Source organism: Galeopterus variegatus, unplaced genomic scaffold, assembly GCF_000696425.1.
Source record: "Galeopterus variegatus unplaced genomic scaffold, G_variegatus-3.0.2 Scaffold5098, whole genome shotgun sequence".
Lineage (NCBI taxonomy): Eukaryota > Metazoa > Chordata > Mammalia > Dermoptera > Cynocephalidae > Galeopterus > Galeopterus variegatus.
In genome coordinates, this window is record NW_007731209.1 from 17,046 (window position 1) to 38,733 (window position 21,688).

General features: G+C 47.2%; 1 protein-coding gene across 1 annotated transcript in view; it reads right to left on the reverse strand.

Annotated features, from left to right (window-relative positions):
• The window catches only part of LOC103604350, a gene marked incomplete at its 5' end in the record, with an annotated part of 155,097 nt that overhangs the window by 8,548 nt on the left and 124,861 nt on the right, over positions 1–21,688 (reverse strand). The window contains one exon of the mRNA XM_008588909.1: positions 3,951–4,055. Within this exon, the coding sequence (XP_008587131.1) occupies positions 3,951–4,055 (105 nt within the window). The remainder of the gene's footprint in view (positions 1–3,950; positions 4,056–21,688) is intronic.

Here is a 21,688-nt window from a genome sequence, read left to right on the forward strand (position 1 = left end):
TTCCAATGGGAGGAGACAGGCAACAAGCAAATAGACAAATTCGTGAGCAAGCACGAGTTGGCATCACTGAGCAGGGTGATGTGCCCTGTGTCTGGCAGGGCATGGAGACTTCAGTGACAAAAACAAACCAGTTCTGCAATTATGTGGAGACTAGACCCTGAGAGAGGAGGGGTCTTGGAGTGACCAAGGACAGACAGAGGGACAGCGTGTCTGCAGCTGGATAGGGGAGGGGAGGGTGATGGGCAGCAGGCAGCAGCGGGCGGTGGGGGCTTAAATGAGGTGGCACCTGCATGGTAGGTACTGGGCCTGGAACATTCTGCACTTAGAATAAACACTCAGAGGTGCAGCTTTTATTATTGCTGTTGGCATCCACTGTGCTCTCACACTGTCTGAACAACAAATCCCTGGGATACTGCTGACCCGAGGCTCTCCATGAATGTCTGATGAATGAATGAAAGGCAGGAGTTGTGAAGGAGCACTCACTGTCCACTCCCCACGAAGCACAGGTGTCAGGAAAGCCTGTGGTTGCCAGCAGATGGGACTGTGCCCTCCACCCAGCTACCTGAGACAAGCAGGGTCTCATCTTGCCTGAATTCCCATTAGGATAGCCACGGGCAGCTTGATCCTTTATTCTTTCTTGTTCATTCAACACCCACTTCCCTTGCATGTTAAATCACATGCTTCTCTCAACCACCATTTGGGCAGGGGGATGAAGTGAGCTGATGGGGAGAGAGGGATACTGGATGAGGTGCTGGGCTTCGGGTCCCTGATATTAGATGCCTGGATTCCCAGTGCTTTCTTAGGGTGGCTGGGTCTAGAGGTGAGGCTGATACAACAAGGGAATCTCCAAGTACTGTGAAGTGTGGCAAAATCCACCTGCATTTCAAGGAAAATAGACTCCTGGCTACATATGCATGCTGTGTGTCAAGGAATAGGATATCATGGGATCCAGGAAGCAAAGGATCAAGCCAAGTACAGGGAAGCATAAAGGGATTCCCAAGATGTTGATGAAGGGTATTCCCAGGGCCCTGACTCTGCCTCAGCCTCAGGAGCCACCAGCCTGGAGAAAGGGGCCGGGACTCCAGGCAGGAGTCCCCAAGAGGAAGAACAGAGTAAGAAGCTTCTTCAAAAACTGAGGGCTTCTTGGGAGGAATTTTACAGCTCCAGCAGGGAGTCTGGGAACAAAAGAGTGCTGGGTACACAGAAAGCTAGGCAGACACACAAGAAGCAATTAACTCCAGGGAAGAGAAAACGTTCTGCAGAAAAGGAAATGCTGCCATTTATGGAGCCTGGGGAAGAGAGCTGGAAGAGCAGGTGTTGGGAAGGACAGAGGGAGGTCAACTGGGACATGACATGTCAGGTCACCCATGCAGCGATGTTAAGTGAGGCTGGGTAAGAGAATTGGGGCTCTTGTCCTTGTCTGGACTGACTCAGTTCTTCATTTGCTTGTTCATGTGCTTTTAGTCCAAGGACAGAGGCCCCATCTTACTCGCTGCTGTGCCCCTGTGTTCTAGAACAACTTCTGAGAGGCTGACACCAACTATGGACATCTGGAGCATGAACGACTGACCAGGTCAGCAAGAGCAACACGAGGACCGTCCACGGTGGAAATCAAATGGAAACACGAGCTCTGGGAAGGAGTCACCAACCTCAATCCACTCAAAATTCCACCTTCCTCTTCTGATGCTTTTTTAAAAAATCAGAGTTTCTAAGAAATGGCAAAATTAGCATGTTCGTATTTCATCTACTTTCTCTTCCTCTGCTCCCACCTCCACCCCCAACAATGAAGCATCCGCGTGTCCAAAATAAAGACAACGATGGATGTGGGCTGGGGGTGGGGAGCAAAGGAAACTGAAAAATACACAAAAGAGATCATGGGAGCTGAATAACAGAGTTGGTTCCAGTTTATTCTTCTTGGCATCAAAAGCTTAGTAAATATAACTCTAAGCTCTCGAGAATGCTCGTTTCTCTTCCTCTGCTCCCACCTCCACCCCCAACAATGAAGCATCCGCGTGTCCAAAATAAAGACAACGATGGATGTGGGGTGGGGGTGGGGAGCAAAGGAAACTGAAAAATACACAAAAGAGATCATGGAAGCTGAATAACAGAGTTGGTTACAGTTTATTCTTCTTGGCATCAAAAGCTTAGTAAATATAACTCTAAGCTCTCGAGAATGCTCTGTTGGGAAAAAACATCCTGTCACCTTACTGGACAATATTTGTGTTTCTGCAGCGTATTATCTGTCTCAGACAGACCCTGCCTAGGGACATGGCCTTTGGAGTTGCAGTGAATGAAGGCAGGTACCATCCAGGCGTCTCCTGGCATGGGAAAGGTCCTTTAGGCACAGCAGGAGAAGAAAAGAGTAATATTTCTGCCGGTGTCCCAGTAATATCCTTTCTGGATAACATCTAGTGAAATATTACTTGTCGGTTGCCAATCAACTTATTATGACAGTTGATAAGGGCTTTGACGGTCCCCATCAGTGCTGGCTTAATGAAATCTATCCTTAGTATGAGGTCTTGATAAATGATTAGAGAAATGGCATCAGAAGCTGTCCACCTGTTGTGACAAGCTCTGCTAATAAACTGGAGGAGAAAAACAACTCCGACAGATTCCTATCACCAGCCAGGTTGGGTAACTGATCGTGTGTCCTTTATTTTCAGATCCAGGACCTAGAGAGGCTGTCAGATGGGTGGAAGGGCTACATGCATGGCAGAAGCGCTGCCTGCTGCCCATTCCAGCCTGCGCTGGGCCAGGGGGCTGCAGCCCGGCCACCATCCCCAGCGGCCCAGCCTTGGGCCAACTGGAAGCCAGCCCATCTGCTCCCATTCCTCTGTCTGCCCCAGTTAGATATACACTGCAAGGAGGAGCAGCAGGTGGGGGTGGGTGGGGGACACTGGACATCGAGAAAGAAACAAGGTGAGAAGTGTTCACAGGGGTCCGGGTTCTAGCTTCTCACAGGGGACACCCCTAGCCCCTTGGCTCTGAGAGAGGGGTCTTTCTTCCTATGCATTTGGTGAGAGACAGTAGGACCATGGCTGATGACTGAAGTGGGGGGGGAGTTAACTTTCTCAGTCCCCCCATCACCATCCCAGGTGCTGAGAAGGGACAATCCTGAGTCACTCAGTCCCTTCTTTCCCTCCTTCCCTGTTGACTCTCCTTTCTCTCCTCTTTTCTCTATTTCTCTCCCTTTCTCTTTTCTTTCTTTATCTCCTCCCTCTCTCTCTTTTCCTATGTTCGTGGGATCATGCTATAAATACTGACCTGTGACTTGATCTGCTCACTTCATAACATCATGTAAATAGCCTCAAGATAGCAGATATAAACCAAAACTATTCCTTTTAATGACATCATAGTGGTCCACGGTATGAATGGATCACAATGTATATGACCATTGCCCGTGCTGAGTATTCAATTTACTCCAGTTCTCCACCACATACCCCACACAACAGCACTGCAAAAAGCCAAAATACAACAACAACAACAAAAAACACTTTTGAATTGGTTCCTGCGTTTCTTGCAGGGTGTATTCCCAGGATGGGGGTGGCAGAGTCAAATTCTAGGTGCATTTTTAGTTTGAATTGATGCTTCAGTTGCTTTCCCCAAGAGCTGAACAGCTCACATCCCTGCCAGAAATCTGTAAGAGTGTCCTTTTCCTTACAGTCTCACCAGAATCAGATGTTTGAGCTTTTCATTTGTTTTTGCATTATAGACTGTGAATACAGGTCCACTAAAGAAAAACCACAGTACGCAGGAAAGAAAAACGACTGAATCTTTCTGTGCAAGAAAAGAGAGACACTCCCCAGCCCATGACCCAAGGCTGTGGGTGAGCAGTCACTCCCGCCACAGCACAGACGACCCTCACAGGGTCCTCCAGCCCACCGTGCACCCCACCCCATCCCTTGTGCCCCCTCCCACGTGCACAGGTGCCCAGTGCCCCCTGGGCTTACCTTCTGCAGAAGGTCGATTTCCTGCTGCTTGGCGTTGAGAACAGCCAGGGCTTGCTCATGCTCCAATTCCAGCTGCTGCCGCCGTTCCGCGGCCTCTCGCATGTGCTGTGGGGACAGGGGGAGGTCTGGTGAGCTCAGGAGCCGGCCCCCACCACTGCACGGTGTCATGCATCGCCAGCTCTGCTCTGCCTCAGCCCAGCCACTCCCCAGGAGCATCTCAGTGCCATGTGGGGCACCCACCTCTGCTTCCCTGGGGTTTTCCAGAGGGTGGCAGATCACAGTGAGGGAAAACCCTGATACTAACAAGGCTTCCGCCTCCTGTTTTTACTTGCTATATTTTAAATGCAGTGAGCATTTGAGCAGAACCTGAGGTACTCATGCAAAGGTAATTCCCTCATTTTCCTTGTTTTGAAAAAATGATCTCTCTCTTCTCTTCATTTCCACCTCAGTGCTTTGCAAATAAATAGCCAAGATTTATTGATCTTTTCCTACGTACCTGTACCCACACTGTTCCAGGATTTTTACCCACATTAAAGTCATATAATCCCCATAATAATGATATGAGGTAGGGACTGTAACTAGCCCCATTCTACAGAAGGGGGAACTGAGGTACAGAAAAGTCCTTGCCCACAGCTTGTAAGAGGATGGTCATCTGGGATTCAAACCCAGAGTCCACAGCTCAATGGAGCCTCCAGATCTCAGGGTCACCCTGATGAGCCGGGGTGCTGAGCCCCTACGAGTCCTTCATTTACCCATCTGGGAAGGTCCTCAGGAGGACCTGATCAGCCAGGCCTACTTTCTGGAGATTGAAGGGACTGAGAGAAAGAGCTATGCTCTTGGCTCCGTCCTCTCCTCGTGACAACCTGTGTGTCCTCCTTGGGAGGGTAGAGTTGAAATCCCTGTGGCCCAGGGCTTGACTCTTCCCTGTGGACTCTCAAGCAGTGGCTGCTCTCTCCCCCACTTCTGATGGGTTCTCTCCCATCCAGGGTCACCCATCATGGGAACCATTTCATGGCACCCTGCCCTCTAGACATTCCAAAGAGCGTAGGCAACCAGGTGCAAAATGTTTGAATGTAATTTTCATTTCCTTTTAAATATTTTTATATTATGAAATGTACGTAAAAGGTGACTTTGTTGCCAACATGTTAAAATTTGGATCTTTTAAATAGAAGTCCAGATTCCTTTAAAAATGGGAAGAGCTAGCCACGTATGCCAGGATATGACTGATACGCTGGATATGACTGATGGAAGCAAGTCAGAACTGCTGCCTTTGGATAGCACATACCCTCCTGTCACCATTATCCTCAGGACCTGCCCCTCCTGGTGTCACCTGCCAGCTGAGGGGAACATGGATACCCCATGTTATGGAGCAAGGAGGCACCTGGGCATGACAGGAGGATGGGGGACCCAACATACCTTCTCCTTGGCTTGAACTGGTTCATTTTTTATTTATTATTTTTCTACTTTATTAACTTTTAGTCTTTTAATTATTTTTAGTTAGTTTTGGAGTCTTAGCCTTTGCAGTCATGAGGAAAGATGCACACATCCATGAGAAGGTCACTGACATCATTTCTTGATGCCATTGCCAACTCACCCTCAAGCAAGGAAGACCGTGAAGAAGCAGGTGCTGGGGGTCCCGGGCTGGGATGGTCATGGGGACATAGGGTGGAGGCTGAGACACAAATTATATTCTTCTTACCATTTTCCCAAAGTCCACCCCACCTACTGCCACTGAAAGCTACTTTCTTCTGGGAAATATCTTAGAGCTGAACCATTTTCACTGAAGATGGGGAAGGTCTCCATTTTTCATTTTGCAGAATGCTGCAGTTGGTGCATGATTTGGTTTGTCTGAATTTAAAATGTGAAATCTTCCTTCCATCCCATGTTTCAGGCAGGGCGACATCCCATGCTGGATCCTTCTTCCCATTTTAAGCTGAACGACCTCAGTGTCCCCTCTACTGTCTCCCGGAGAGACTCCCGGTTAACTCAGAAGCTGTAATTATCCTGTACCTTGGCAGACAAATGGTGGTTTTGCCATTGCTATGGAAACTCTCACAACCCAGGGCCCTGGGAAAATAGAGCCCCCCAAAATATAAACAAAACCCCCCAGAACACAAACATTTCAGTCCATTATTTTAACCTATTCACATTGGGGCAGGACAGGTCAAGATAGACCAGGCAATACTACACATCCATCCACCCACATCTACTCCTGTCTGAGCCTGACCAGTCCTGACCCTCTGGGGCAGGAGAGCGGGTGATCTGCTGTGTGGTGCCCTAAGATCCAGCCTTGGCACATGGTTCTTCTGGTCCTGCCCAGCTGTGATGACCAATTTGGGTGTAGCAGTTTCTATCTCCCTATGACAGGCTCAACTTTCCATCCAACCACACGAAGTCACTGTGACTTCACAAACGGCATCCCAGATCACAAGGCATTTGCAGGAGCAGGGGGACAGTCACTAAGACAAGCAAACCAACAGAACTCCCAGATATGACAGGAATTCTCTGAGCCTGGAGAAACTTTGGGAATTCCTCCCCACACGCTGGTTCACTGACTCAGAGCACATGGCTGCCTTTTCTCTGGTATGAGGATCCTTTTTAAGGGCCCAGAGCTCATGAATGCTGCTTGTTCTCTGCTGACTTTCATGGGATTGCTCAAAGGGTAGCAAGGACCACTCGTGTGGAGCTTCTGGTTCTAGAGGGGAATATTTCTATTCTGTGTATTCATTCATTTTTAAACTCTGTATTTCTATTCATTCAGCCAATATTTATTAAGGACCTACTATGTGCCGAGAAGCTGGGGATATGGAGCAGCAAAAGTCTGCCTTCATGAATGAGCATTTCAGTGGTGGGAGATGATCATAAGGGCTTTGCAAATGAACAAGAAAATGCCAGATCCTAATCATGAGTGTTAGGCTGAACCTCTCACATTGGTATTCAACCATGTTTGACTTTCAAGAATGGCTATTTCATTTAGCCTCATACTAGATTCAACCTAACACAATGATGAGATGTCAAGTTAATCTACAACACACATTCACTCACCCACTTCTCATTCATTCAGCAGATACCTACAAGCACGTGTGCTGTGCCAGTTACCATGCTAGGTTCTGAAGGCAATAACAACAAAGAAAGTGAAAACAAAGCACACAAAACCAGATCTCTTGGAGCTAACATTCTAGAGGGGGAGGCAGACCATATCCAAATATAATCAAGACATTAGAGAATATGTAGTGTGTTAGGTGGTCCTGAGTGTTATGGGGAAAAATGCAGGATAGGATGGGGCACAAGCTTCAGTCATGGCAGAGGCTTGCAGTGTTGGATGAAGTGGCCTGGAAAGGCCCCACCAGGAAGACAGTGCATGAGCAGAGACCCAAAGCAGGTGACAGTCTTCCATATGGCTGTGTCAGGGAGAGTCTTCCCGGCAGTGGGAACAGCATGGTGCTGGGATGCGTCCAGTTTTCACCTGGAAGCATCACTAAGCCATGCCATGAACGGGGCCATGAGGGTGTGAGGGCTACAGTGAGCTCCAGAACATTCCCCAAACACTTGTTTAGCAGCGTGGACAATGTTCCAGGGGAAGAAAGGATTGTGGAGGAGGAGGACCTTCCTCTCCATCCCTTTAGGGAGGAGTGTCTCTCCAGAGTATGCCATTTGGCTCCCTCTTAGGTCTTCTTGGCCAGCATGGCTAATGCCCACCCCAGGCCATCTCTGGAAGCTGACAGCCCAGGGGTCCTGCCTCTTGCCTCCTCTGTCCCATCTCTCCCACCGCTCTCTGCCTCTCACACTTTGCTCTCGATGCACTGGCTTTCTTGCTGTTCAAGGCAAACTTCTCCCTCAGGACCTTTGCATGTGCTGTTCCCTCTGCCAGGCACACTCTGCTCCAGCCACTGGAAGAGATTGTTCTCTCACTGCCAGTTTTTACCCAAGTATCACCTTCTCTTGAAGCTTCCTGTTTCACTGGCTGCCTTTCACCTGTCCCCATCCTGAGCACTCCGTATTCTCCAAATGGCTTTATCCTGCTCCAGAGCACTTACCAGCACCTGACATCCTGCATACTCTACTTGCCTGTGGTCTGCTTCTCCCCCTAGAATGGGCGTGGGCACCTGTCCCCTGCTGTGTCCCTACCCCTGGAATGGGCCACCCAGCACAGATGCTGCACCCTTGAAGTATGGAGCTCACTGCCTGTCCCTCCCCCCATCGTCCACACTGGTCTCCTCCACCTTCTGAAACTTTCCAAGCTCTCCCTGACAGGTGCTTGCAGGGACAGCACAGACACCACAGTGACGGTGGAGAGGCACTTCTGGCTTTCCTGGGCAGCACAGGGCATAATGCAGGGCCTGAGAGCTGGACCACCCAGGCTCACGTCCCATCTGCGGCTCACCAGCTCCATCACCTTAGGATGGTGACTTAACATCTCTGGGCTTCATGTTCTTCTTTTGCATTAATTATTCATCATTATTATCTTTTCAACAATGCTGATTAATAATTAATGAGATAACGGATGTTGATTAGTTAGTCATTCATTAACACTAAGTTCACAGAGGTGTTTTAATATTACATGAGCTAGAACAGTACCTGGTGCCTATTAAGATCCCGGTGTTACATTTAACTCAGCATAAGAAACCCCTTCTCACTGAACTTGTGTCATTTTGTGTAATGTTAAATTTCATGTGCATGGTGGAAGGGGCTCTACCAACAGGACTGTGAGTGACTGTGAGTGCATTGGTAAGATGATGGTGACAAGAAGATGGCAGCTGCCATTTATTAAGCACTTACTATGTGCCAGCACTCTGCTAAATCCATGCATTATCTCACTTAGTGCTGAGATCTGGGTGTGTGGTCAGTATTCTACAGTAGGGCAAACAGACTCAGAGAATCTAGCAATATGCTTACGGCCACGCAGCTGGAAGGTGGCAGAGCCTAGACATTGTCCCAAGAATGTCAAAATTTGAAGCCAGTATGTCCCCAAGCACTACCCTATTTCTGGATTGAGACAGCCTATGAACAGCCATTTTCATCTTGAAACACAGCAAGGGGCAGATTGGCATTTTCAGGCTCCCAAGCTTCCAACCTGGTTTGGACAAACAATTATGCAGCTGTTTAATTACACTATTGTTCTAGCTAATTTTTGTGCTTCTGTTTATTTTGGAATTGGGCACTGCCAAATGTGGCCTGTGTAATCTTTGCTTAGCTTTGGGAAGGAAGTTATTAGTGAAAGGAGGAAACCATTTTCCTTACAAGGGTTCATTAAAAACATTAACCAAATATGGAAATAGTTCCAGGCATGGCACGGCGGGCTTCAGAATCACTAGAGGACAAAGGGGCGGCAGACGCTTTTGTTGGCTTCTTGCTTACAGGCGAAGGGGAGGTGATGGTTTATATAGATCAGGTAGATGAAAACAACTGGGATAAAATAGCTTTCAAATTTCTTAGGCTAATGAGCTGAGTCAGTATGAAGTCGTCAGAAAAGCATAAGTATGTAAATATATGTACGCCTCGGAGGATATAATGTCAGAAGTTAATCGTAATGAATGCAGCAGCGCGGAGGGCAAGTTGGCTGGGAACTTCCTTTCAGCTCCACTGTCCATCTCTCTAAATCTTACCCATCCCTTCGAAGTCTGCATCCCCTCCCTCTGCTGCTTCTCCTGTCAACAAAACGTCTGGAAAGGGTTGATTCTCACTAGCTCCATGACCTTGCTTACCACTCACTCTTCAAGCTTTTTCAGTCTGGCTTCCCTCCTGTCGCTCAGCTGAAGTCCTCCTGCTAAGATGACCCAGGAGCTCCCTGCTGCCCAAGCCAGTGGTCACTTCTGTGCCCCATCAGACCCGATCTCTCAGCAGCATCTGACACGGGCTGGTCCTCCTAGACACACTGCAACTCTGGGCCCAGGGACCACGTCTGTGGGTTCCCCTCCTGCTCTGACCTCTGCCATAGCTCCTGTCCTCTCCTGCCTGATCACTAAATATGCAGTGGCCGCTGCACGAGGGAAGGTGATCCACCTGGTTTTGCGCTTTTCCCGGCTGTGCATAAACTCACGCTTCCACACCAAATCTTTATCCCTACGGTCACCTTCAACATTCTACTTATCATCTCCACATGGATGTACAAGAGGAAGCTCAAATTTAGCATGGCCAAAATAGAATTCTTGGTTTTCTTTCTCAAACTAGTTTCTTCCCCAGGCTGCCCCCTCTCAGCAAATACCATCATCTATTCAGCTTCCCCAGCTGAAAAGCAGAGTCGTGATTGAACCCCACTCTCCTTCTTTGTTCAACCTCCAAATCTTTAAAAAAAATCCTCCATTTGCACCACAGCCTTTTGCCCTATGTCTGCTGTTTTCTCCCACATCCATTGCCTCCACCTCCAGGTGAGCCACTGTCACCTCTGCCTTGGACCATGACCAGACCGCTCAGTGGGGCTTCCTGCCTGCCTCAAACAGCACCCCCAGAGTGGCTTGCTCCAAAAGAGAAATCACTTCCATAGCCACTCTTCCTAAAGGGCACAATGACTGCCAATTGTGCTCAAAACAAAATCCAGACTCTTCATCACAGCTGGTGGGCTCCCCAGTGACAGGGGCTCAGTCCTCTGACTCAGTCTCTTTCCTCTGCCCCTTCTTCACTGTGCTTTCACCACGCCAGCCTCTGCTCAGTGCCATGATCACACCCAGGTCATCCCCACCTCTAGGTCTTAGCATATGCCACTCCCACTGTGAAATGCTTGTCCCTACATTTTCACACTGCTGGGCCTTCACAGCATATGTCCTTATCAGAGATTATTTGGTTTATTTATATGTTTATTCTATGGCTTCCTCCTTACCTGAGAGACCTGGGAGATTAGAGAACACACTTTCCTGTCTGCTGGTGCACCCCACGGCCTAGAATGGTCCATAGCACAAGGTGAGGTAGAATAAAGCATGGCACAGATGAGGTGCCTCATCTAGAACATCTCCACCCAGCACTCCAGCCCACACCCCCTCTTGCCTCTCTCCCTACATCACGTACAGTTTCTATTATTACTTGGCATTGGGACTGTAACCTGCTTTGTACTGTTCTGATTAATTTTGTGTAATTTTCACTTTCTCAATTGGACTAGAAAAATCTCCACTCTCATGTACACACTCCATAGGCAATGAGAGCCTAATTAACATTTGCTAAATGGAATTTAACTAACGGTTATGGAAGGAAGATACATTCTGTGGCTGTCAGGAAACTAGACCTTCACAATGGAAGAGACCAGAGAAGACAGAATCCTTGCTAACAGGGATCCCACATTTTTACCAACCCATAGTCCAAACTGTGAGCCAAACACATAAAATAGTTCTGGAGGAAAACCATGCTGGTGGAGTGAGCCCTACATTTACCAAATATCTCCTCCAGGAGATGAGCTTTGAAGATTAAGGGCAGAGGGAAATAGTTGGAGAAAAAAAAGTTTAAGCCAAAAATAGGAGAAAGATTGGCTTTGAAAGCTGAAATTCATGGAATCAGGTGGATGGTGAGAAGAAAAAAAATAACTCAGGGGGTGGGGTGGGGGCTGTGAGTTTAATATTAGTGAGGACTATGAAACAGCCAAAAGAGAGAAATCGACAAGACTCAAAAACACATGAATGTGCTAAATATACTCACCCATCCTGACATAAAGACACTCTGATTCATTCTGCATGGCATTAATTTTCTAAATGTAGCCAGCATATATGTCTCCTTTGAAACATCTATAGAATATCACAGTGTTGTGAGGTTAATATTTTTGAGATATTAACAATGTTTCTTTCTGTCACTGCTTTCCTTCTCCTCTTCTTTCCCACTTCCCATGCAAACAGCTAGTCCACTCTGTGCCCTCTGCCTCAGGAGGAACGGGTCACGTGAAGAACAGATCAAAGGACCCTCCTATGCTTGGTCTACAGACCTACACTGCAGGAGAATTGAGAACATGGCACACTGATGATTTATTTGTGAAAAACTGAGGCCAGAGCTTCCCTTCTAATCTGCAGAAAAATAGTTTCTTCAGAGGTCGACAGGTAAACTGAGATAACCGATGCTTGTGTAGAAACTGGTGCATTCTGGAGAGAGGGGCTCTCAGCCCTCTTTCTGGAAAGTTCCACGGAGGTGAAACCCTAAAGAACTTATGACTAGCAGGTGAGTCTGTAAAATAGGCCTGGCAGGGACTTCTGGACTACACTGCAACAGCCAAGAGTCCACATGAACTCTTAAAACTGGACCATTAAATTCTTCAACATCTTGTACTTCACACCAATGTTGTGTAACTTTTAGCCTTGTCTCTGAAATGATAAAATCGACTGGTGGCTCGTGCATTTTTACAGCATATGTATAAATAAGAACTGGATGAAATGAATCTCAGCATCTACATGCTTGGATATGATGTAATCCCCCAACAACCTGACCTTATGTAGCCCCCCTCCCCACCCGAATTGAACCTTGGCGTGCCAATCCACCGTCTCACAGCTCTCTGCCTACCACTCTCCGCCTCTGTTCTGCAAGGTACCCTGGAGAGTTACATTTCCCAGGCTCCCTCACCCACTTCTCCTGGGCAATCGATCAGGAGGGGCCACTGGTGGGAGAGAAGCCAAGTATTCCTCTCTGCTTCCTGAATTGTCTCTGGTGGGGACTTCATCTCCTTTACCTCCCTGGGTCATGTTGGGCAGCTCTTGCCCGTGGCCTCAGCTTCTGGCTCTGGGAACACCATCACCTCCATTAAATCTTCAGCCTCAGAGGCAGTATCAGCTTCCTGCTGTGCCTGCTGGGCTTCTCAGTCCTACTCCCTGTGCAACCAATCCCCTCTGTTAACATCCCTCCATTTGAAGTACCTAGATTGGTTCCAGCTTTTTGACTGAAGTCTGACTGATGGACTGAAGAGAAAGGCTAATGCCAACTCCAGTGACATGACATTTCTAGCACTCTCTCAAAATGAGTGTCTTAAAAGAAAAATTCAGTAATTTGGGGAGGAAAATATTATATTTCTTTCACTTGAGTTTTTATAATTAGATTAAAAACTGCTTCACAGGTTGACTGCAACAACAGGAAGAAAAAAGCCATGGAAATCTGAACTTGGTTAGCAACCTGCAAAGCAGAAATGAATCAGTCCAGGAAATTGTACAATCTGAGAATGGCTGTTTACTTTGTTCATAATTTGCCTGGTTTAATATTCCTTAGTTTGCTTGACATTTTTCTACCCTCCACTAAAAGAATGGTGTTGAAGCTTCTTCCCAAGAGGAAAGGTTGTTCCATTCTCAGTTGACAGTGGGTCCTGGACTGACAGCTACTTTCATGAGTCTATGTGGTCTCTTCTTCTGGGTGGTAAGGCACAGACATGCAACCTCAGTGAGTTTTGAAGCCTTGCAGGTGGAAGAAGTTCAGGGATGACTTCTCACTGGGCCCACACCCCAGCCTGTTGTCTCAAGAATCTTATTGCCAAAACACCAACAGTGAAAGTTCAGTAGGCTGAAAAACAACTAGAAATGGGTCAGGACACAAACACATTTCCATTTGATTTTTGACATGCACCCATCAACTCAATTCTCAAAAGTTTTAAAATGATGTAAAAGAGAAGCAAACCCCAACTTTCAATCCCACTTTTCGTCTTCCCTTCACAACACTGTGAAGATGCTCGATGAATGAGTGGATGAGAGAATGGTTTTGATAACACTTGGCCTTTTCACATATTGCCCATGCTCAGGTTCATCAATGGACCCATTGGCAGGTGTCTGAGTGCCCCTGTGTTGGGCCAGCTCTCATGTCCCAGGAATGTTTCAAGGTCATTTCCACCCCCCTGACTTTCCTCTACCCTTAAGATCTGCTTTCCTCCTAAATGTTCACAAACCCACCCATCCCCAGGCCCAGCTCAAACTTCACTGTCTCTAGTTATTCCCCAGTACTCTCATCTAATTGATTTTCTTTTCTATAGTGGACATCTGTTATTTTTATCTGCCCAGCACAGACTCCCTGTACATGTGGCAGCAGCATCCTGAATTCTCCCCGAGGAGATCATCCTTTCTCTACTCTCAGGGCCTGTGTATTGAGAGAGTGATCCCAGTCTTGGACTCCAGGGTTTGCATATGACCTACGCCCCCCTGGCCACACAAACCCAAAGCAAGATAAGTGGATCACAATTCTGAGGTGTTTACTGGACATACTGAAAAATAGAGATGCATTCTCTTCTGTGATTGCTAAACCAGTGGGATGCATGCTGGGAGATGTTGGGCACCACCTTTGACATGACTTGAGAGAGCCTGCCTGAGAATTGGACCACAGAAGAAAGCAGACATAAAAGATGCAGAGAGACTATTCTTGATGACATTATCTGGGCACCTTGATTCAGTTGTGCCTGAAGCCTAACCTATAGCTCAGATTTCCCATGTCATAAACCAATGATTTCTACTTTTTTGTTCTTGTTGTTGTTAAAATAATTTGACATAGGTTTATGTCAACTTTATTTTAAAAGGTCCTAACAAAAATATTTTTCAACAGCTTTTATGGCTGCAACAAACATTAATTCTGCAGTGTTTCATATTGTACACTGAATCATCATGAATTTTTAGGCTGGTGGATCATGACAGCCTTGGGGCTGTTTCAATTCCCTGTTTGAGGAGAAAAAACATCCAGAGAGGCAAAGAAACTTTCCAGAAGTAAAATGACACATTCTTAGCAGTAGAAAGAGTATAAACTGGGGTTCAGGGAGACAGGGTGGGGCAGCGATGCTTGGTTTATGTCAAGAGCTACAATATCAGAAGCACTGAGACATGCTCTGTAGGTACCACCACCTGCCATCTCTCTCCAAGGGCCAGGAAACAAAAGTCCTCAGATCAAAGTCACTGTCAGCAGAGTACCTTATTCAAGGAAAATAACCTTGTCCGGAAGGTACCTGAGGTGGGAAATTGAGACCCATGATTTCAGCAACAGGAGTGGCCAGGGGGCCTCCAGTGAAATTCTGGGCTGAAGCACTGGTCCAGAGGATCAAAACAGAGGCCAAGTTTAAACCCACCCTGGAACTTAACCACACTGGAAAGACAAAGGAGATGTGCTCAGAGTTCAGGGGGAGGGTGGGGAGTGAAATGGGAAACTCTGGGCCCACACAATAGCTCTCGAACCAACCATGGGGGCCACAGCCCTTAAAACCCTCATCAGCATTTGTGTTAGATTGCCATCTGCAAACTGGAGGACAAGCAATGTCTTTCCTGTTGCTGTAAGCAAACTGCTGGCATGGTTTTCCCAGAGAGCTGCCCAGCACCCAGCCCTGCTCCAGACATCAGCTTCCTCATCCTCCTCCAAGTGCATCTAATGTTTATTAAGTTCCACAAGTACTGTTGTGCTAAGAACTGAATACCTGCAAACATTTCATCTTCATGACAACTCTTGAGGCTGGTGATATTTTTATTTTCACTTATAAAGAAGGAAACCAAGGCCCAGAGAGGTTAAGTAACTTGTCCAAGGTTGCCCAGCTGGTATATGATCAAGCCAGGCTTTGAACCCTAGGAACCCAGCTCCCTGATCTGGGCTCACATTCTCTCCACTGCATCAGCTCTCCACTTTCTAGGAGGCCTCCTGTAGGACCCCGCCCATATTTGTGGGGTGTGCTGGTATTCAGTGGGACCTCCTACAAGACAATCCATATGAGAACCTTTCCTGCAGTGCCCTGGAGTTACCCCGTCCCCCTTCTGGAGTTCACAGATCACTGAGCAGTCTGTCGTGGGGCCGGTGCAGAGAGCAATCGGTGTTGTCCTGGGGGGCAATGGCGTTGTCATGATTTCCACAGGTAGCCACGATTCTGGCTGTCCTGGGAGTGCACAGGGCCTGAGGGTTCCTGCAGAGTCTAGAAACTCCCGGCTTTCACTCAAAAACAGAATCCCACCAAGTTCCTAACATTCGGCTTCCACATCCCTCACAAATACCTTCCACGGGCACGTGCCATATTTCACAGGAAGATGTCACATCTGAAAAGAACTAAGGATTATTCACCACAGCAAAAATGCTCCTGTCTGAAAGGCTCTGACTGTGGCAGGATTTATTTTTAAAGCGGCGCTATTTATAGCCGGATGTCGACATTAACACCAGTGCTTAAGTAGCCTACAAATGTCAAGGTGCCGTTTCCCAAGGAAAGCTTGGATGTGACAGGGAATGAACGAACGTGGAGCAAATCAAATCATCTCCTCAACATTAGATCAAAGGTGGATTTGTCCTCTGCTTTGGATCCTGCTTTGCCTCCACAGGAATATTAAGGGAAAAGCCACTTCCCCTAACAAGAGTTAACGGTAAGCTTTGAATGTCATGTTAGTGGGATCTGCTATGCACAGTACAATTAATGCAGCACTTCTGTGCACACGATTTTCTTTTACCCAGCACCTGGTGAAAGTACACAGCACTCACTGAATTCACATCTTCGAAACCAAGACAGAGGAGGCATTTTATGCTGTTTGTATTCAATGACGTATGACTGCCTGTCCCTTCCACAGAAGTCAAACCTGGTGAAAGTACACAGCACTCACTGAATTCACATCTTCAAAACCAAGACAGAAGAGGCATTTTATGCTGTTTGTATTCAATGACGTATGACTGCCTGTCCCTTCCACAGAAGTCACATTCACTTGTATGAGAGTGAGCAAGAACAGAGTCGTGTGAATTCTGGGAGTGGACATAGACTTTAACCACAGTATCTTAGTTTCTTAAACTGGAAAATCTTAGGTAGTTGGAGCCCTTTCAAAAATCTGAGTTTTCCTGATTTCTGATTGGTCTTTTATCAGGGAGCCTTTCTCTTCCTCACCTGACCCTGATTAATTCTGGAAGCACGGGGTAGCAGCATTCATCCTGCAGTTAGTGAGATTGTTTTCTCAAGCACAGTGATCATCACATCCCTGTGGTACCCCACGGTCAGGCCTGGGGATTAGGGCCAGCCAGACCTGCATTCAAATGCCACTCCCAACACCTCCAAGCTGTGTGCTCCAGGGTGAGCTACGAGCCTCTCCGAGCCTCAGTTTCCTCGTTTATTAAAACACAGAAAAGAAAACCATCATTCCAAGATCGCCACCAGGACCAGATGAAGTATTAGTTTCAAAGTGACATGCACAGTGGATACACTTAATGTGCTATTGTTGAGTTCTGATTTGGGTCTGACTACCTGGCTTCTGTTCGCTCCTTCTTTCTCATTCTTCTACTTCCCTTTCCTGCTTTCTTTGGGATTATTTGAATATCTTGTTTGTTTTTGTATTTTTTGTTTGTTTGTTTTTTTTTTTTTTTTTGTCTTTTGTCTTTTTTCCGTGTCCGGCAACGGATCGCTAACTCTTAGTGGTTGCTCCAGGGATCTCAATACACATATTTAAATTTAATTGATCTATTCAGAATTAAAGTCAGCCACTCCGGGTGAAACGTAAAAGTCTTTCCTGCATACTGGCGTCTTTTCTTTCCCTCTTTATGAAGTAGTTTTCTCATCTACCTACATGGAAACCTCCATCTGACAGCATTATAATTTTTCTTTGAGTTGTTATACATATTTTAAAGAATCTAAGAGGAGAAAATAGCCTGTTTCAGCCTATTATATTTATCCATGGTTTGCCATTTCTGTTTTTCTCATCCACTCAATTTTTAGTGAGCACCAGCTGTGTGCCAGCTACTGAGACAGGTGGTGGAGACACAATAGGAACAAAAGCTGAAGTGGCCCTTACAGAGGCAAGCACTCATCAAGTAAGGATCTAAAACACCAGCTCGTGGCGGGTGAGCAGGAGAGCACCAGCTGTGTGCCAGCTACTGAGACAGGTGGTGGAGACACAATAGGAACAAAAGCTGAAGTGGCCCTTGCAGAGGCAAGCACTCATCAAGTAAGGATCTAAAACACCAGCTCGTGGCGGGTGAGCAGGAGACGTAGCTATTTGTGGGGACACTCCACAAGCTGATGTTGACTGCCCACTGTGAACCACCATGCTGAGTACAGGGGACACAGTGGTTTAAAAAGACAGACCCAGTTCTGGCCCTCACGGATCCCCAGGTCCACACCCCAGGAAGCCAGGCAGGATTAGGACTCAGCATCTCTCCTGCATCCACAGTGCTAACCCTTGTCTGTCCTGCCTCTGCCTCTTCTGCACACTGTCACCTAATACAACTGCACATGTGAACGTGGTTTTACTACAGAGTAGGGTTCAGGGACTCCAGAGAGATCTCTGGGAAGCAAATCCTCACACCCTCTGCATAGGTTTACTCTACATAGGTTTACATGCCTGCCCTGCTGTGGTCCAGCCCTTGACCGCCCGTGTAAAAGGGCTGCCATCACAGAGTACCACAAACTGGCACTTCTGTTTAAAACAGCAGAAATGTGTCTTCCCACAGTTCTGGAGGACAGGAGTTTGAAATCAAGGTGTCAGCAAGGTTGGCTCGGAGCTCATGGAAGCTCTAAAGGAGAAACCTTGCCAGGCCTCTCTCCAGCTTCTGGGGTGGCTGGCGTCCCTCGCATCCCTTGACTTGTAGACACCTTTCTTCCATCTCTGCCTCCGTCATCACCCGGCCTCCTCCCTGTGTCTGTGTCTCTTCTCCTCTTCTCATAAGGACACCACTGGAGCTAGGGACATAGCTGTTTCCCTTTGGTTCATTCTCCAAAAGTGGTCACTTTCCCAGCAGTTTTTGGAAGATAATAGATTGGCATGACAGTAAAAAGATGAATATGTATTAAAATAGTTGTTTTAGTATACGTAAATGTCACAGTGAAATACTCAGACATTTTTGGATGTCAAAGTGGATATTGCCTCTGTGGTTTAGAGGATGCCAAGTATTCAACAACCCGCGAAGTACAGGACGGTCTCACACACAGAGCAGTGCCCCCCCTCCAATGCCCTGTGGAGAAACACTGTGGGAGGGACAAGGCTCCATCCACCCAGGGCAAGGGATGAGCATCCGTCTTTGGGAAACTAACACAGCAGTGCCTCCTGAGAAAGCCACAACCCCGCCACCCTGGGCCCATTCTGAGCCCGCCCTCAGCAGCTACAAGCACCAGGCAGAGCTGCTTCCCAGAAGGTGACCACAGGGTGGTTTCCCTGAATATGGGGCACCCCTACCATTACAGCTGGCCACCCTTCCTTCAGCTGCAAGCCACCAACAACAGCCAGGTAGGATCACACACTCCTAAGCATCCCTTTCCTTGAAGAGCAAGACTCTAGAACAGTGCCATTGGGCTGCACTCCTGTAGAGGCCACAGTTGTACAGATACCGGTGGGCAGGAGCAGAGAGCAGCTGGGGTGCTTGTCCCCTGTTTCCTCCCACTGCCACACTTCTCGCAGTGGCTGCAGGAACTGCTGCACTAGTCTGCTGGGCTTGCGGTAACAAAATACCACAAACTGAGGGGCTTAAAGCAACAGAAATTCACCCTCTCACTGTTCTGGAGGCTGGAATTCCTAAATCAAGGTATCAGCAGAGCCAGGCTCCCTCTGAAGGCTCTAGGAGAGGATCTTCCTGGCCTCCCCCAGTTCTCAGCATTGCCAGCAATCCGTGGTGCTCTTTGGCTGGGGCCACATCACTCCGATCTCTGCCTCCATTGTTTTCTTCCTTGTGCATCTGCGTTTCTGTCCAAATTTCTCTACTTCTCTTATAAAGACACCCGTCACTCAGTAAGGGCCCACCCTAATACAATGTGACCTCATCTTAATCAAATCATATCTGCAAGCACCCTATACTTCCAAAAGTACCTTTTGCCCTTAAATCTGAGAAGCTGGAAGAAAAAAAAAAATTTACTCCATTTTATCATAAGGTGTTCAGTTCTGATGGGAATCCTGCTTCAGACCAGTACTGGGCATTTTGATCAGATACATGGGCCAAGGTCTAGCCTGAGGATTGTTTGTGGTTGAATGCAATGCCGAGCAGTTATGGGGAGATCCTCATCTGGCATTCTCCCTGACTGAGCAGATGCTGGAAATCACCATCTCTCTAGTGTCCTGCCCTCTTGGAGAGTCTCAGTTTACTCCAGAAAGAAGCTGTGGCTTGGCCTTTGGAAGCATTTTTACAGGAGCTCTGGTGAGCCCCAGAGAGGCAAGCTCTGCAGACAAGCACCTTGACCTCAGGCCTCCAACTGCTCAGTAATTCCCCACGGTGGCAGGAAGTGTCTGCAGGGACAGGCTATTTCAACAATCACCATGCATACACTCGTTCATGCATTTACTAATTTTCTCAATCAACTGATCAATATTTATTGAGTGCCTACTACATGCCAGATTTTGTCCTAGGCACTAGAACAAAGTCACTCTCAAGGATGTTACATTTTGGTGGGGAAAACAATACACAAGTAGACAATTAAAACAGGCAAGATAAGTGCCATGAAGAAAACAGAACAGGTGATGTATGTGCACATGGACAGAGAGGTGGTGGTTCCTTTAGATAAGATGGTTGGGAGAGCAATGTGAAATTGAGACCTAATTGATAAGGAATCAAAAATGCCAGTGCAGAGGGAAACAGCTTCCAAATGGAAGAAATGGTAAGTGCAAAGGTCCTGGGGCAGAAACAAGTGTAGTATGTTCCAGAAAACAAGGAAGGCCAGTGTGGCTGGGCATGGGAAGCAAGGGGGTCCTGGTAGGAGTCAAGGTTGAAGGAGTAGGTGGGGTTAGAGAGCATAGGGTCTCGTAGCAGAGTTTAGGTTTTTATCTCTGTGCAGTACAAAGCAACTGGTGGATGTTCAGCAGAAGAGGGAAATGATTTGATTCTTGATTTAACAGGGCAGCCACGACTGCTATGGGGAGAACGGGCTCTAGGACACGCAGTCTCAGGCAGAGTGTCCCCGAGGGCCATGGAGGGACTGACAGATATTGTAAGCAGGTAGCTGAGAAGTGGCTAGTTTCCTGGGCAGACTTAGAAGATTCTGTTGGTGGATTCATCTCATTCACAAGTATTTATTGTGTGGTTTATCTATGCCAAGCCAGGCACTGGGGATATATTGATAAACAAAAAGATATGGAACCTGCCCACTCTAAGACTATTGAGTTTAGGGTGATGGGGACAAATGAGATCCAGACAGCAGACACAGCAAGTGCCAAGGCCCTGGGGCGGGGTGCAGCATGCCCATTAAAGGAACCAAAAGGAAGTCCATGTGGCTGACAGTGAGGAGTGGGGGGTGGAGAATGAAGCTGGAGACATGGCCAAGGCCAGACCACGTGGGCCCTGACCTGGATACTGTCAGCTTCAGGACAGAAACAAACTCTGAACTTACTTTTTTTCTCTTCTGAACCTGCAATCCCACTAGGTCCATAATTTTAAATACCAGCTCTAATCTGATGACTCCTAAGTTTCTATCTCCAGCCAGCCTGAACTTACTTTTTTTCTCTTCTGAACCTGCAATCCCACCAGGTCCATAATTTTAAATACCAGCTCTAATCTGATGACTCCTAAGTTTCTATCTCCAGCCAGGTCTCTCTGTAAACTCCGAAATTGGACAAAAGAGAAAGGAAATGGCATGAAAAACCTACTCAACAAAATAACAGAAACTTCCCAAGTATAGGGAGAGACATCAACGTTCAGATCAAGGAGGCTCAAAGATCCTCTCCAAGACACAAACCGGCAAAGCTCAAAGATAAAGAGAGAATCTTAAAAGAAGCAAGAGAAAAGCATCAAGCCACGTATAAGGGAGCCCGTCGACTAACAGCAGACTTCTCAGCAGAAACTCTATAGGCCAGAAGAAAATGGGGTGATATATGCAAAATACTAAAAGAAGAAAACTACCAGCCAAGAATACTATACCCATCAAGGCTATCCTTGAGGAA